Below are 17,747 nucleotides of genomic sequence, written 5' to 3'. Positions count from 1 at the left end.
GTTTCCTTGGCACCATTGCTGAAGGGGGCACTGCGGGGTGTTTGATGGGATCAGGCAAGGCCTGTGCAGGCCCTGTCGCACGGTCAAATTGAAGCTGGAGAGAAACCAACTGTAAAGTCACTGGGTGTATTCAGACATCCAGGTTGTAGCCGTATCCATCTAGAGGCAAAAGGAACCAGAACTGGTGGCAGAAGTGATCATTTCTATTAGATCAACTAGATTTTTTTGCTTAAAAGTGTGTGTGTGTGTGTGTGTGTGTGTGTGTACACACACTTCCAAACTTTCAGGCACAAGTGCCATTCTTCAGGCACAGGAGAAAAATCCTTTTTCTGGAGCAGAGCTCTTGCCCTGCCAGTGGGTGCCTGCTCTGGGGCTGTGGGGGACGCCCCGCCCCATGCCCTGGGCGGGAAGCCCTAGCGCCACACAGTGAGTCAGGCTCCAGCTCCGCCCATCCATTGCCAGGAACCAAGATGGAGGCACCGCCTTGCGTCGGTGTGGTCGGGGGTCTCCATGGAAACGCCGGGAGGAAATCTCCATGTTGTCGCGGGATCTCATGCGCACGCACCGTTCCCGAGGCAACGGAGCAGCGTGAGGAAGGGTGTTTGGCCCTCGCCCGTTGCCGTTCGCAGCGTGGAGTTGGAAGGTGAGAGGCTGTGGGGCCGCCGCGGTTACCATGGCAACATGGAGAGAGGCCCAGGTGAGGGGCAGGGGAGGGGCGCCCCCCCGGGGTGATTCCCCTCCCCCTCCGCTGCACTGGAGCGGGGGCGGGGACTGTGCGCACGGGGCAGCTCCCTCCCTCCGGACCCAAGAAGAGGCGGGAATCGCTGTGGGCTCCTCGCTGACGGCATCGCCCCTGGGCTCCGCCATCCGCAATGTGGGCGGGGGCTCCTGACGCCTCTGGGGATGGGCAGGGTCGCTGAGCGCAGAGGACCAGAGACTGAGGAGGGATTTGATAGCAGCCTTGATGACAGCAGTGCGCTGTTGTTGTGGAGAAGGCTAGGGACACACTGGGTGCATTGGTAGGAGTGTTGCCAGCAGATCGAGGGAAGTGATTCAGTTCAGCACTGGAGAGGCCACATCTGCAGTGCTGCATCCAGTTTTGGGTCCTCCACTACAGATGGGATGTGGACATATTGGAGAGGGTCCAGTGGAGGGTGACAAAAATGGTGAAGAGTGTGGGGGACATGATTTCTGGAGAAAGAGAGAATTGGATTTAGTCTGGAGAAAAGGAGAGGGGATTTAACAGCAGCCTTCAACTACTTGAAGGTGGTTCCAAAGAGGATGGAGCTGGACTGTTCTTAGTGGTGGCAGATGACGGAACAAGGAGCAGTGGTCTCAAGTTGCAGCAAGGGAAGTTTAGGCTAGATTTTAGGAAGAATTTTCTCACCAGGAGGGCAGTAAAACACTGGAACAGGTTACCCAGAGAGGTAGGGGACTGTCCATCTTTGGAGGTTTTTAAGACCCAGCTAAACAAAGCCTTGGCTGGGATGATCTAGTTGGGGCTGGGCCTGTTTTGAGCAGGAGGGTGGACTAGGTGCCTTCTGAGGTCCTTCTGACCCCAATTTTATACAGTTACTAAGAATGGAGTTGTAAACAAAACAGAAAGTATCATCTTGCCCCTTTATACATCCATGGTGCATCCACACCTTGGACACTGTGCCTAGTGTTGGCCCCATGCCTAAAAAAGGTGATAGAAGAACTAGGGAAGGGCCAGAGAAGAGCAGCAAGGATGATTAGCGGTATGGAGGGTCTTCCATATGAGGACAGACTAGAGGCTAGGCCCATTCTGTTTAGGAAACTGATGTTTGAGGAGGGACATGAGAAGGGTTTACAAAATACTTAATAGCAAAGAGTAAGTAAATAGGGATTTATTATTTGCGCTGTCTCACAAAACAAGAACTAGGGGTCACAAAATGAAACTAGTAGGTAGTAAGTTTAAAGCTAGCGAAAGGAAATTATTTTTCACAGAGCGGGTCATTAAAGTGTGGAACTCGTCACTGCAGGATGCGGGGGAAGCTGACCGTTTGGCCAGATTCCAGACGGGGTTGGACAGATTCTTGGAGGTCTACATTGCATCAGTAGCTATTGAGCATGGGAGTTAGGGATACAACCCCTGAATCCTAATTTCCTACAGTGTAGGTGCTGGAGGCTGCAGGTGAGAGAGAAACGGGAAAGAAAGCCCTGGTCATACCCTGTTCACTCTCCCTTCCAGCATCCGCTCCTTGCTTCTGTGTAACAGGATCCTGGGCAAGATGGGCCTATGGTCTCACTTAATAAGTGGCAATTCTTATGTTCTTACCCAATATGATGGGGGAAGCTGGACTGGGCTTCATATATAAATGATATAGCTATAGATTTACATTAGTATAGATTATGTTGGTAGCAAGTCATTAATGATGACACATTCCTGTATCTTGATTGTTGCCCAGGATCCTGTGTTATGCAGTGGCAGAATGGATGCTGAAAGGGAGAGTGAAATGTGTGAGAGGCAGGGGTTTTGGTGGGTGATGTCTTTTATTGGACCAGTGGCATGGTTGGGATTGGGATATACTCGGACTGTCTGGCTAGAAATAGACATCTCCAAATGAAATGGATCAGCTGTGTCACAGCACAGTTGATCCAATTCATTGGGTAAAACACGTTGCCCCTTATCCTGCCCATTGATGGTGTGCAGTAAAGGGTGATGTGCTGTCCTAGGGCTTGAGGAACCCCATCCTGGAAGTCCTTGCAACTCTTGGATAGGATTTGGCCCCTCAAGCCTGACAGTGCCTGCCCAGCTCTCCCTGCTTACCCAGATCTGCCCCTGGGATCTTCAGGGGCACATCTGAGTAAACAGGGAAACCCTGACTGTTCCCGCTTACCTAGATGGGCTCCCTAAGATTCCAAAGGTGGGTCCTGGCTTGGAGGTACAGGGCTTCTGTACCTCTACTTGGGGATCTGTTCATGCTTTCCTCACTTATGGAGATGTGTCCCTGGGGAGCCCCAATTTCTTTGCTTAAAGAGAGGTACCCCAAGATTCCCCAGGGTGCCTCTCTGTAAGCGGGGAAAAACGGGCTGGTGCTCCAGGGGCTTGAGGGGGCTGATCCTACATGGGAATTCCCAGGGTACGCAGGTCTGGGCCCCTCAAGCCGCCATCTAGGGCAGTTGGAGACTGCAGGCAGCTAAGGATGCTTAAAACTTTTATGGTGGCACAAATGCAACATCAAGGAACATCTGTTTCTATCATCTGGGTGTATCCAGATGAATGTGTGCGTGCTGTTTTCAGTGCCTTAAAGCTATTTGAGGTGCTGCAAGCGACATGTGGCACACCTGTTCACTGTGCTGCTAATTTGCAGTGTGGAACCAAAATTTGAAACACGGAGATTATGATACCTGCCAAATTTTGGTCTTAAAGTGAAGCTGTTTTTAAGCAGACACATTGCTTGGTGTTCAGCACAAGACTGAAAGTCAGGAGTTCAGGTGCTCTAATTGACTCTGACTTGCTTCCTCTTCAGTAAGTTGAAATTAAATTTCCACATGGTGAAATTGTTAGATGTAATTGTGTTTATAAAGAATATCAAGGATTTCTTATGTGGCTTTATAGAATTGCATGCCAAAGATAGATCTTAATAGTTTCTTAGCACATGAATGACAGTTTACTCATCCATACTGGAATATTGTAAACAGTCACGTAGGATTTTACTGAAGTTTACAAAAAAAAATCATCTTTAAGTTGAGAGCAAGCATGAGAAGTTCTGCTTATGTGTAAGCCCCAAAAGACTAGTGTTAAGCAAAATTAAATGAAGATTTGTGATCTGATGAATGTCTTTGGCTCCTATTAAAGCCAAGGGGCTTAGTAAAGGGGTTGAGAATATATGATGTCTTGTAGGATCTGTCCTTTGAAATTATCCTTGAAACCATGGCAAGAACATAGGTACTATGATGCTATTCCTGCAAGAGAATAGATTTTAGTTTATTTCTTTTATTTATATTGTTCCCCTTGTAAAGCACTATGAATACATAGAATTATGTTCAGTGCTGTGATTTAAATTACATCTTTCATGCAAATGATGATTTTGTATTGTTAAAAGGATGGACTGAATCTTGTCAAAACCTGTGGGTGTAACTATTATCTTTCTGTGAGATAAATATCGAAACAGTTGAGCTCTTTTGTTGAACCAGATAGCTGGAACAAAAGTAGCATCCACCTAAAAAAGATACAAGTGCATTTAGTTTGGCTTGTGATGGGTGGATGGAGGGTTTTCCACTGGGTATTTTTCTATGTAGGTTAGTATGTTTGTGAAAGATGCAGGAAAAAAACCAGAGAAAGAGCTTCAAGCAAAATATGTAGCCTGACTAAGCACTGGGAATGAGGTTCTGGGTACAGCTTACAGGGTACATTTTGGTCTGAATGCTCACTAGAAAAAGACTGTAAGCAAGAACATGGCTGTTTATCTTAGTTTCAGGGAAATAGGACTCTGTTTTGTGTTAAAAAATCAAAGATGCCTGATTCTGCCATCATTTTCTTAAAGCAACCCTCAGGACCCAACATTTTGATTAAGTTCCGAGGTCAAAAAAGGGTAATACTGGCTGGTGAGCTGTGGAATACAGCTTCTGAGGAGAGAAATATGAGTTGGTATTCCTGAACTAAGGTATAATAAAGAATGGACACTGACATTACATTTACTCCCCATCTGATAGTTCACTCTGGTTGTGTTGTATTCTTTTGTCTATGAGCTCGCTTGTTTGTTAAGACCATAAACCTCTCATCTTGGTGGTTATACTTTGGTGATATTTTGATGTACTTTAGCCCCTTTGATCAAGCACTGATGCATTTTGCAAATGGTCTGTGGTAAACTTAAGGTTCCCAGTCTAAAACCAAACTCAAGGAGATGTGCATTGCTTCCAGAAGGTAATGTACCTCAGGCACACAAGTGATGAGAAGCTTTATAAATGGTGGGTGGTCATATGCATGTTTTTGGGGTTAAATGTAAGAATGAGTTAAGCACTTTTAAATTAGCTCAGCTACCTGAACCAATAGGAACTTCCACCAAAAACATGCACAAGTCATCACCCAAATCCGAGGTACGTGTAGAAGGAGGGTTTTAGTTTGTGTGTCTGTGAAAAAGAAGTAGAGGAGCCCCACAGATAAAGGGAAGCATGAAGTCAAGGATACAGCAGTAGGAGCTTGGGTCTCAGAAAAGGCCTAGGGTGATTTTTGGACTGAATTCTGGCTGGACTCTAGCACTTGGGGCTGTTAATAAAGATGCTGTCTCCTGTTTGAACCGAACTTTTTGCATTCTTTGTAAATGAACAGGGTTGCATCAAACATATATAGCTCAATATCCTGTTTCTCATCAGTGCAGCAACATTCAGAACCTCAACTTCAGCTAACATTTTGGGTTGAAAAAGGGGTAGTGTTGTTGAGGCTATTCAGAGAGTTACAAATTGGAGGCTTCGGCTGGGTTTACTGCACTAGATTTCAAACAAATCTAGTGCCCCTCCGGGCAGAAACCTAAACCAACTGTACTTTTTGGTTGTATTCTACTCAGAGTTTTGAAGTTCATCTGAACTCCAGCAGCCAATGTAAACCATATATCAAATATATTTCAGAAAGTCCTAATCTAATGGGTAAGGTTCCATAGTATAATGTCTTGCTCAGTGGGCAAAATCCAAGTGCTTTTGGGAATTACAGTAAAACACTGAAACCCATGATGTTTGTACTGTTTGTACTGTTCACTTTGATGTTAACTTAAGCTGAAATGGCTTCAGTGTAACGCTTATAAAGGGGGCTATTTATTGTGTGTAGTTTGTCTGCTTTTATTCTTCATTTAACCATAATGTGGCATTAATTTAATTCCCAGAGCAATACATTTTGGGGATAGGCATTGAATATTTTGACTGGGCATAAGGAATAAGTGATGCTTTGATATAATGTTTTGATTGGGTGTAAAGAATCAGTACTGTATTTTATGGCATATAGGTTGACACGGTGTATAGGTCGATCCCCGGCTTTCCGATTTGAAAGGTAAGGATTTCATAGGCATGATGCGCAGACCTCAGGAGGACATGGGCGGGGGTGGGGTGTGCCATCGCATCTGTGCGTGGGGCGAGGGCAGGCTGCTGCTGCAGGCTGGGACAGGCAGTGCTGGGCTCCTCCTGGCAGGGGGCTGGACAGGGGATGCACTCAGGGTGGACGGTGGCAGAGCTGGGAAGGAGGGTTGGGAGGGGCTACAGTGAACTTTGGGGTGGCTGCAGACACCTGAGTAACCCTTTTACTAGTGCTGCCGCTGCCCACCCTGAGCACAGCACGGCCTAGCTGCCCGCTGGGAAGAGCTTGGTGCTGCCCCGGTCCTAGCCTGCAGTGGCAGCCTACCCTCTCCCTGTGTGGAGACCCAGGGGGCACACACGACGGCAGTGCAAAGCTTCAGTTGCTGATTCAATTCCGCAGAGATTCAGCCTGATTTGGCAGCTGAATCTCCAAATCCAAATCAAATCAGGAGACCCATTAATCTCTCTGAATTGAATCGCAAGTCTCCAATTTGATTTGGAGAGATTCGATGATTTGGACATAGACACAGCTTTATATGTTTTTTCTACATACCTCAAGGTACCAGGCAGCTCATGAAAGCTGAGATGGCGGGGCGGAGGGAGCATCCCACAGGAGCATGGGGGTGGTCCCCAGTGCGCTCGGTGGTGGACCAGAAGCACTTCTAGTCCACTTCTGGGTCCACTGCAGAGCGCACAAGGGACCCCCCCCTTCCCCTGCCCTCCTGCTCGGTGAATGGTGCCTCCTGGGTCTGTGGGGGCTCCCAGGGTCCCCCTGTGCCTGATTGCTGAGCCAGGGGAGGTGAAGGGGGTCCCCCACATGCCTGGTGGTGAACCCAGAAGTGGACTGGATGTAATTCCAGTCCTCTTCAGGGTCCACCGCCGAGCATGCTGGGGGGTCCCCCCACGCTCGTGTGAGATGCTCTATCCACCCCATCATCTCAGCATTCACAAGCCGTGCCTGGTACTTCAAGGTATGTAGAAAAAACATTTAAAGCTGTGTCTGTGGCTGAATTGCTGATTCTCTGAATTGGAATCGAATCTTCAGATTTGGATTTGGCCAAATCGAATCGGGACAGTGATCCGAATTAGCGAATTGAAACATTGTCCCCTGAAATGGGCCAAATCCAAATCGAATACAGCCTGCTTCTCACACCCCAAGCGCACACACCCCATGCCCTCTTAGGGTGCATGCATGGGTGGGAGCCACCACCCCCGCCCCACGTGCCCCCCAGACAAGCTGCTCGTCCCCTGCTCCACCTCGGATGTCCAGTGCCTGCCCCTGCCCCACTCCCTCCCTCACTGTGGGGGCCTCAATCTGCCCCCATCCAGGCCCCTTCCCTCCCCTCCCCTTGCTCCCCCCCAACAGACTTAACAGCTGGACGTTGCTCTAAAAGCTGCCCAGCTGCATATTGGTATTGGCTGATATGCCTTGTTAAAAGTTGGCCATTGGTATTGGCTCAAAATTCTCTATCGGTGCATCCCTACAGATAACCCATCTTCTTTTCATGAGTACTATTCAGATTAATGCCTTCCTTTATTTGCTTTGATATACATTTTTTAAATATGAAATAGTCACCTAGGGTGTGTCCAGGCAAGTATGCATGTGTGTTTTCCTGGGGACAAATAGCAGCGACATGTAGTTGTGTCGCTTCTATTTGTCCCTGGGGAATGGCTGTGCATACGTGCTATGGTGCATGGCATGCTGCCCTGGGTGTGGTAGGGGAGACTTACATGGGGCCCTGTGGGCCTCCCAGGGCTCCAGGAGTGATTCAGAGGTGCAGAGCCTGGTTGGTAGCTTAAGTGTGGCTCTGGCTATCCAGGCTCCAGTTTCAGGTGGTGCATGCTGCTGCCACATGTGCTGCTCTGCTTTTTTTTGGCACAGGTTTTTTTGACACCACCATCTCCCAATGTCAGAAAAACCATCTGTGCTGCAAATCGGCGGCACGGCAAATGCTTGCATGCACCCTGCTTGCGGCTTGCAGTGCTGCAGATGGGTCTGCAGCGCCACAAACTGCATGTGCACGCTTGTCTGGACACACCCCTGGAGTCTGATTTTGTTCTGTGTTCAGAACTCTCTTTGACTTGCATAGGATTTTCCTGTCAAGGGTTCTTATGCCTCTGGATTTTCTCATTTTTTATATTTTCATGTAAAATTTAGATAATGTGTTCTGTTGCAAGCAGTGAAAGGACTTTAGGATTTGAACATTCCAGCTCTTTCCTTTTGTTAATTTTAATGCGTAAGAATTGTTTTAAACCATTGGAATGCTGGAATGGGAGCACAGAGGCATCAGTCCTGTAAATATGCTTTCTGGAAAGATCTAGTGATTAAAAGGGAAGACTAGAAGTTGGGAAATCCTTGGTTGTTCTTTTTGCTCTGGGAGTTGCTTGCTGTAAGACTGAGTGAATTACCTTACTTTTCTGTACATCAGACCCCATTTTAGAAATGTTGGTGGAAATACTTCCATGTCTCAGAAGGGATTAACATGTGCTTATAATTTTTATGTTCTTGAGTACGATAGAAGAGTCTAAGGGATTATATTGGTACTGCCTACCTTCTTAGCTGTATCCCATAGGAATCAACGTTGCCTTTTTTTACATCCATTGGAGTTTTAAAACAGTGTTTTCCCCTTCTTGTAGCATTAAATATAGAGTCAAAATGAGCGAGAAGACAGACTCTGGTGACTCAGCAGATGCTGGTGATTCAGCAGAAAGTGGAGAGTATGAGGATGATTTTGAAAATGACCTTGAGTGGCTAATCAATGAAGAAGAAATGTCAAGCCTTGGTGAAACAGAGGTATTAAAGAAAATGCTAATTATTTTGTAGCAAGTATGGAGTTTTGAACAGCTTGAATTACGCAGTTCATCCACTGTTTGATTTGAAGCATTTATTTAAATTTGTTGAAACATGAACTGGGAAGGGGACCTTGTTTAGGAATACAGTAAACCATAGCTTTTTCAGTTAGTGTAGTCATCCCTTTTATGAAATAGGAAATACCTTATTCCCTGGAGGAACAAAAAAGAATATGCTTGGATCAAAAAATACTACTGCTGTTTCTAAGGTGGGTACTTTTTAAGCATCATGGTTTTATTTTTATGTTGTCTTGGATCAATTTTCTACTCATGCTTTGGTTTGTTCCAAATTGTATGAAGTGGGTTTGTGGAGCACCAAAATGGAAATTGGCTCTGAAAATTCATTATTTGACAGTTTGGCTTGGATTTAGTATGATTGGTGGTGCTCGTGCACTTTCCTCACTGTTCTTCTTTCCTTTTTCTGCTGCTGCTCTCATTGCTTGGGAAGAAGGTCTGAGACAACAGAAGCAATAGCTACTTTCTCCTGTTTCTGTGTAAAAACTCTCTGCCATAGGAATGCCAGCTTCCTCTATTATTGGTCCTTTTTGTAGCCTCTACTCTTTGACATCATCACTGCCTGTAAAGACTTAGCTAGCAGTTTGAATAGAAGGCATGGCCTTCAGAATAGGATTAACTTCTTAGCTCCATAATAAGTTTTTTTTTGTGTTGAACACCTTTAAATAGCTATGGTCTACTGTTTTGTATTCAGTGCAGTACAGGTGGGAAAGACATCCTGCTCTGCTCTTTCGAAGTCTCCTGTTTTTGTTCATCTCCTGTTTGTTTGTTTTGTCCCCCCCACCCCATAGGTAATGTATTATAGACATTACCTATGGGACTTGATTATTATTGTGGTTTCCCTTTCACTCCTTTTCTTACTTATGTTGGTTCTAGTGTGTACTGTGCAAGAGAGAGTAGTATACATCAAGTCAATCATCCCTTTTTCAGTTACCATCTTCCTCCTGTCTTATTTCCTGTTTCTTTTCTTGTCAAGCTGTAATCTTGTTGATTTTAAAATGCCTGGACTCTTACATCTTGCTAATTAAAGATTGAATCCATACATTCTATTAAGGTGGGGCATATATAGTGAAATTAGATTTTTCAGTGGGTCCTCACTTATGCAAGTAGGTTTACATCCTAGAGCTAGGGACAGAAAGTACACCAAAACTAGTATAAGTGATTGGAAACCAGTTCAAATCTGCAGCACAACAGAAGTTCAATGCATGTAAATTGCCTTCAAAATGTCCAAAACTGATTTAAGATAAGCCTGGATGGATGAATCAGATTTAGGTGATTCAGGTTAAATTGGTTTATTGAACTTCTGCCCCAGATCTAGAAGTAGTATGTTTTGTACAAAAAAAAAAAATGAATGTTGTTATTTGGGACTATTTTCAACTTGATGAAAAAATCATCTATAAACTTAATGGCAAAAAATCCCCCAAAGATTCAGAGTTAAAATTGTCCAAATAGTCATAAAGATTCCAACAATGTAAGGTGTATATAATATATATATATATATGTGTGTGTGTGTATATATATATATATATATATATGTGTGTGTGTGTGTGTATATAATTCATGTCTATACATATATATAGACAGTATCTTGGATAAGTTTAAAAAAAAAAGACTAAACAAATCTATTTTGCTTGTTTGCTTTGCTTTTTCATTCTCTCAGTATGGAATATGAGGATCATTCGCACTGTAGACAGTTGTGAGTAAACTTACATTTCAGATCTATGTATACCATCGCTGGAGTCCAAAAAACATGTGTCCATGTCTTCAAACGTTTCTCTTGACAGCTAGGGTTTTAAAATAATGTGGTTATTTTAATAAATTTACAAGAGTTCAGAAATATGGCTTAGAATGGAAAACTGGTTGCAACTCTCAAAGGCTGATCTGTGATCCTGGCATCAAATAATGCAGATTATGTTTCCTCCATAAGCATGAATGCTTATATAACATATTGTGTATTACTTCAAATTTAGCTTTTTTGCCCTAGATTTTGATACATGTAATAAAGAGATTTTTTTTCTTTCAACATTTATTACATAATGAAAAAAATGAAGACTTTCATAGATTTCATAGACATTAGGGCTGGAGGGGACCTTGTGTACTTACCTGGTCCAGCCCCCTGCCCAAGGGGCAAGAAGTCATTTGGGGTCAGATCACCCCAGCAAGATAAGCATCCACATGTTTCTTAAAGGTGTCCAGAGTACATGCTTGCACCACTTCTGGGGGGAGTCTATTTCAGACTCTGGAGACTCGATGATGAAGAAGTTTTTCCTTATGTCCAATCCAAAATGGTCCTCCAGCAGTTTGTGACCGTTAGACCTTGTCTTCCCTTGGGGTGCTCTGGTGAACAGATGTTCTCCCAGTTTCTGATACACACCCCTTATAGGTTGCCACCAAGTCACGTGTGAGCCTTTGCTTCTCCAGTCTGAAGAGTCCCATACCTCTCAGCCTCTTCTCATAAGGCCTGTTCTCTTGACCTTTAATCATGCAGGTGGCTCTCCTTTGGACTCTCTCAAGCTTCTCCACATCCTTTCTAAAGCGTGGAGCCCAGAATTGGATGTAGTATTCCAACTGCGGCTTCACCAAGGCTGAGTAAAGCAGGAGAACAACTTCTTGGGTCTTGCTTGAGTTGCATCAGTAGATGCAAGCCAGAGTTTTCTTTGCTTTGCTGGCTGTGGCATCACATTGGTAGCTTATGTTCAACTTGTGGTGTAGCACTTCTGAGCCTGTTAAGTATGATGTGGGTTTTTTCTCCCGAAGTGGAGCACCTTGCATGTCTCTGTGTTGAATGCCATCAGGTTTTTATCTGCCCACCTTGCGAGCCTGTCCAGGTTGGCCTGAATCACCAGCCTATCCTCTAGAGTGATTGCACTTCCCCATAATTTGGTGTCGTCTGTGAAACTGGCCAGTCTGCTTCTGACACCTGAATCTAGATCATTTATGAATATATTAAAGAGTACTGGTGTGAGTACTGAGCCCTGGCGGTTGGCAAGATGTGGCCCATGGGCCAGATTCAGTCCATGGAACCATTAGATCTAGCCAGGGAGCCTTTGCTCACGTTGCTGCCAGGTAGGGAGAGTTCTGCATATGCTGTGCTGCAGCTCGGTGGTGGGGAGAAGCGGCAGCAGCAGGGCAGGCCGGAAGCACTGGCTAGACTGGGATCTGAACCAGGTTGATCTGGCTTCCAGCCCCAAAACCGTGCTGACTGCTGATTTAGACCACTCCTGTCAGATGTTTGTCTAAGCTGCTTTCCAATGATAAAGATTCCCTAGTACCTCAGGTAGCCTTTTCCAGTGTTTCACCACTCAGATAGGAAGTTTTTCCTAGTTGCCAAATGAAAGTTTCTTTGTTTCAAATAAATCTGATTTCTTCTGGTCTTTCTTCATGGCTATTGGAACCACAGAGAACAATCAATTGCTGTCTTTATAAGGTATAACACTTTATGGTCACATCTACACATGCGTTAATACACTTTTGCTAATGTGCAGTAAATTTTACTACCTCTAGATGCCTATATACGAGCACAGAGGCTAATTTGATGTGCTGGAATTCTAGTGTGTCAGAGCAGACTCAATTACTCGAGTCTGCTGGAGTGTGGCTGTCATCTTTTGGGTAGCCTGGGCCCATGGGTATTACGAACCTCCATGAGGCCCCTAAAGGTACCTGAACTCCAGCAGCTGTGTAACTGTTAGGGTTCTGCAGGGAGAGCTGTTGTCAAACTGGTCTTTGATCATAGGTCCTTGGTTCTGGTAGAGGGATGATACATGGACCAGTGTCTATGCCAGTGTTTTCCCACTTCTGAGGCTGGTGCTGCCTTATGCAGGACATTCCAGCCTGGGATACCTGCCTGCCCCAACGTGTCTTGCAGCTGCCACCAGGTGCTGAAAGCCTCAGAAGGGCTCATCAGTTCCTGCAACTGTGGCTTCTGGGCCTTAGGTGGTGCCAGCTGCTTGCCCTCTTCTTGGGCTGGGTCCCGGGCCCATGTGGAGCCCGGCTTCCAGCTCTCACTCTGGCTCAGGGAATGTGCCCATGGAGAGCATGCTGCCCATCAGCAGCCCATCTCACCCAGGCACTGGAGGCTCAGAGGAGTGTGCTGTTGGCCAAGGGCTCACTGCTTTTCTTCGGGGCTGACCGGGAGTATGCCACCTGTACAGCACTCCAGCAGTCATTGTCCTGGTAAGTGCAAGGCTTGGCTGGGTCCCTGCTACAGCGCCACTTTAATGCACAGTAAAATAGGCTACTGTGCATTAAAGCACACGTGTAGACCCCCTCTGTAACAACCTTTTTTCTAGTTGAAAGCTGTTATAATTTCCCTTTTTCTTCCTCCTTTTCTAGATTTAAAAAAATACTTTGAACCTTTCCTCAGAGATTATGTTTCCTAAACTCATTATTGGTATTATCATTCTCTGAATTAATTCTGGTTTGCCTACTTTTTCTGAAGTGTGATGCCCCAGCATGGGACAGTGTTCCAAATGAGGCCTTATCAGTGTCAGGGACACAGTATTCTTCCCATTTTTTACATGTTACATTCCTGTGAATGCCTTCCTAAATAAGGAGTATCACATCGTGGATAATTCATTTTTACTTGTGGTCCAATATAACTCCCACATCTTTTTCTTTCATATTGAAGCCTAACTAAATATTCCTCATTCTGTATTTTTACACTGGATTGATCCTTCTTAAGTATGGGAATCCATACTTGTCTTTATTGAATTTTTTCTTGTTGATTTTTTGGATCAGCTCTTCAGCTTGTCAAAATCATTTTTAATTCTGATTCTGCCCTCCAAGATGGTTGCCGGCGCTTTCAACTTGGTGTCATCTGCAAATTTTATAAGCCTGCATTCTGTTCTTTCGCCCATATTACTAGTGAAAGTGCTGAAGAAAAATGAGCCCAAGAAAGAACCCCATGGGTCTTCAAATGAAATGCCTTCCCATGCTGATAGTGAATTAGCTGCAGAGAACAGTTTTTCAAGCTGTTTCGCCACCTTTTATGCTGATTTCATCTAGATATTTTTCTTTACCTTGTTTATGAAAAAGCCATGTGTGGCAGTGCTGAAAGCCTTACTGAAGTATATATCCCCTTCACTGAATTTCCTTTGATCTACTAAACCAGTTATCCAGTTAAAGAAGGAAATTAGATAAATTTTAGGGCCATGCGAAACTTCAGTCCCTGATTCGATGGAGATTTGGCCTGATTCAGTGGCCGAATCTCCGAATCCGAATGGAATCAGAGGACGCTTTAATCTCTTTGAATTGATTTGGAAAGGTTCAGAGATTTGGACATAGACACAGCTTAAATGTTTTTTCTACATACCTCTAGGTAGCAGGCAGCTCATGAATGCTGTGATGCTGGAGCGCATGGAAAGTCCAACAGGAGTGTGGGGGGCTCCCCAGCGTGCTCAGCAGCACACCTGGAAGAGGGCCAGAAGCAGTTCTGGTCTACTTCTGGATCTGCTAGGGGGTGTGCAGGGGGTCCCCCCGCACCTCCCCTGGCTCAGCAACTGGTGTCTCCTGGGTCTGGGTGGGGGGCACCCGGGGTTGATCAGTGAGCCAGGCAGATGTGCCCCCCCCCTTCTCCCCTGTGGTCCCTGGCAGACCCGGAAGTGGACTGGAAGTACTTCTGGCCCACTTCCTGGTTTGCCGCCGAGCATGTGGAGGGGCCCCCTGCACTCCTCTGGGATGCTCCATCCTCTCCACCATTGCAGCATTCATGAGGTAGGCAGACTAGTCTGAAATTTTCTGTATCTTCTTTTTTTTTTTTTTTTTCAGAAAGATGAGTAGTTTGTGCCTCTCCAGTCCTCAGGGATGCTTCTTATTTTCCAAGAATTCTAAGATGGTTGCTAGTTGTTCAGAGACTACTTCAGCCAGTTCCTTAAGTGGTGTAGTCAACTGAGTATCTGTGTCATTGAAATCTCTTTAACCTGTTCTTTTTTTGTCATGGTATACACTCTGCATTTACTTGATATAATTGATTGAAACCATTTAGTTGGTTTAATAAAAGATATCATATCTGCCCAAAGAACCTTGTCTGCCTTAGTTAAAACCAAATACTTCACAGAAAAGGTTACTATTGTCAAGACTGATGCAAAGATGAATACCTGTTTTCTCTGTATAATCTGTAATTTGCTGATTTATCCTGTTAAATAATAGATCTGCACTTCTCTCTTCCTACTCTTTTCATTTACTTGTTTTCATTTAATCTGTTTCTTACTCCATTTGAATTCTTTGTCGTATTTTATTTCAAGCATGGTAGAAAAAATCTACATTGATCACAGACTTGGCATGGCAATTTTGAGGCTAAGTTTATTATTTGTATATTTTATGAGATTGCTAAAATCAAGCTTGTAATGGGAACTCAGTACAGCCTTAGTTTTGGAGCAGCAGATACTTTCCCATATTGTGTGTCCATGTAATGAACAGGCTCCATAGGGCACATTTAGTTTAGTTTCTATGGGAATGTTAACAGTAAGCTTCCCAGTTTTTATGCACTTAACATGTCGATCTTAATGATTCATTAACATTGGATATTTTAATATTATGACTTTATTAATGTTCTCAATTGTAATTTTAGATGAGAAATTTCTTTATATAATTTTAAAGTCAAAACGTTCTGTCCTTTTAAAAATCCTGATTAGAAAGAAGAAGATATTGAAACAAAAATTGATAAAGAATTGGAAGCCTGTGAGGAAAATGATGATAGTATGGAAAGAGAAGAACTTATAGATCAGTTTTCTGAGCCTGACATAGATCTGAAGGAGAGACCAAAAGACAAAAAATACCTGGAAGCCACACCAGAAGTTCAGCAGCTAGACCTTACATCTGACAGTGACAGTGAAAGCTCCATCCAGGAGTCCAAGCTGGAAAACCAGGAGGAACTGGATGAGGAAGATGAAGAAATAAAACGCTACATCTTGGAAAAGATTGAAACCGCCAACAAGCTGCTGGAGAACCAAGCACCTGTGGATGAGAATAGAGAACGTAAACTAAAATTCAAGGAGAAACTAGTAGATCTAGAAGTTCCCCCTCTGGAAGATGCAGAAGCACACAACAGCGATCCTGAAAGTGAAGGGAAGGTTTTCGTTGGGCTATCTCAGTTGCAAATTTCTAATGAACCAGGACAGGAAGGCAAGGCTCCTTCACTTGATGAGGGCAAGGATGAGGCGCACAGGGATGGCAAGATCCTAGTAGAGAAAGATGGAAAATTTGAACTCCTGAGTTTACAAGATATTGAGAGCCAAGGCTTTTTGCCCCCAATAAATGTTTCTTTCACAGACATTGAAACTCAGCCTACCTCTCCCAAGTCTTCTCACCCTGCTGCTTTTGGCACCCCTGCTCGAACAAAGGAAGAGTCTGTAGCACAACAGGGAGTAAATTCCTTCTCTCCTGTAGGGGAACATTTCATGTATTTCCCTAAGCCTCCACCTAATCCTAAGTGTCGTTCAAAATCAGCCGCTAGCATTGCAAAGAATGTGGGAAGGGGGAAGACTCCCCACAGGGTACAGTCTGCGAACAATGTACCTTTGAGAAGCTCCACCTACTGCCTTTCGCCCAGGCAAAAAGAGCTACAAAAACAGATGGAACAAAAGAAGGAGAAACTAAGGAAAGAGGTGAGAGTACAAAGGAGATAAGTTGGTCTTATTGATGTACTGGCTCAGAACAATTGTCTGTCTAGCTCAGTGATTCTCAATCTGGGCACGTCAGGATCTTTTTAAGGGTGCTGCGGGGTGCTGCACAATATTAGCACTGTTAGTAGCAGCTGTTATTTTTGTACCCCCCACCAAACTGGCACCTGGGACTGCTGCCTCAGTCACCTCTCCCTCCCCCCCCTGGTTATGTGACTTGTGGCCTGTTTTGTAAAGGGACCCCTTTCTTCCTCCATGAGTAGTTTTCTGATGCCAAAATTAATGATAAGGTATACAAAATGAAGAGAAGTACTAATGTCTTCTGCTTGAAGAGATGGGAGTAGAACTTCCAGTTCCAAGATCCATGCTTTTAAAATCAGTATTATTTTAACAGGTATAAGTATGGGGAACCTTCTGATTCTGCATGTGTTCTATAGCTTCCTGATTATCTGATCTATAAATGTGGTAAATGCCTATTACTGTTTTACAGCTACAGGAATAACAGCTGTCATTTAAATATCAGAGGGCTCCATGCAGTTGAATGTCCTGGACTCAAATGCTAGCTGAGAAGCAAGTGGACAATATGGGCTAGGTCCAAAACAGCACTATTGCACCTACAATGCCACGTTGGTGGAATTTTGGCACCTGTGTCCAAGACTGTGATCCACAGACTCCCACTGACCTGTTTAGGCACTTGAGTACTTAAGCACCCAGTTCTTACCAATAATGTTACTTATACATCTAAAATTCTCCATGCTGTCCTTTGCATGCCAGAACTGCTATCATCATGGCTTATTAGAGTATGAGGTTGGTGCTTTGTGCCCATCAGGCTGTGTCCTACTTTTTTGAAGCAGTTCACTTCCTGACTCAGGGGAATGCCAAGCCACCAGTGCCTTCATAATTAAATGTACAGACACAACCCCCTCGACAATGTGCTGCAGATGTTGCTGTTATAGACTAATGCCAACACTCCAAACATACTTACAGACCTTTTGATTTTTTGGGTCCATGTTGGCTAGGGTGGGTAATAGTATCATAGAGAAGTAGGGCTGGAAGGGGCCTCCATAGGTTACCTAGTCCAACCCCCTGCCCTATTCAAACCATCCTGTAGAAATCCATCTATACAACCCTGACACAAAACAAGACATAACATCCTAACCTGCCACAGGTAAAGCAGGGAGACCAGGGCAACCGATGTCCTATTTCTGTAAAAGGTTGTTAATATATGATTGA

The 17,747-nt window shown here is 44.5% G+C and overlaps 1 protein-coding gene across 4 annotated transcripts in view; it reads left to right on the top strand.

The window, feature by feature from the left end:
• The first annotated feature begins 564 nt into the window (after positions 1 to 564).
• CCDC181 (coiled-coil domain containing 181) overlaps positions 565 to 17,747 on the top strand; it is a 24,251-nt gene continuing 7,068 nt past the window's right edge. For 2 of the 4 annotated variants that reach the window (XM_090056198.1, XM_090056180.1), the window contains exons 1-3: positions 565 to 643; positions 8,668 to 8,824; positions 15,528 to 16,499. In XM_090056198.1, the coding sequence (XP_089912324.1) occupies positions 8,687 to 8,824; positions 15,528 to 16,499 (1,110 nt within the window). In that variant the 5' untranslated portion in view covers positions 565 to 643; positions 8,668 to 8,686. The other 2 variants (XM_090056188.1, XM_090056206.1) reach the window with 2 other exon arrangements.

This window comes from Crocodylus siamensis, chromosome 1, assembly GCF_052110815.1.
Source record: "Crocodylus siamensis isolate JL-2025a chromosome 1, ASM5211081v1, whole genome shotgun sequence".
Lineage (NCBI taxonomy): Eukaryota > Metazoa > Chordata > Crocodylia > Crocodylidae > Crocodylus > Crocodylus siamensis.
The sequence above is the reverse complement of the archived record's forward strand: the minus strand, read 5'-3'. Positions and strand labels throughout refer to the sequence as shown.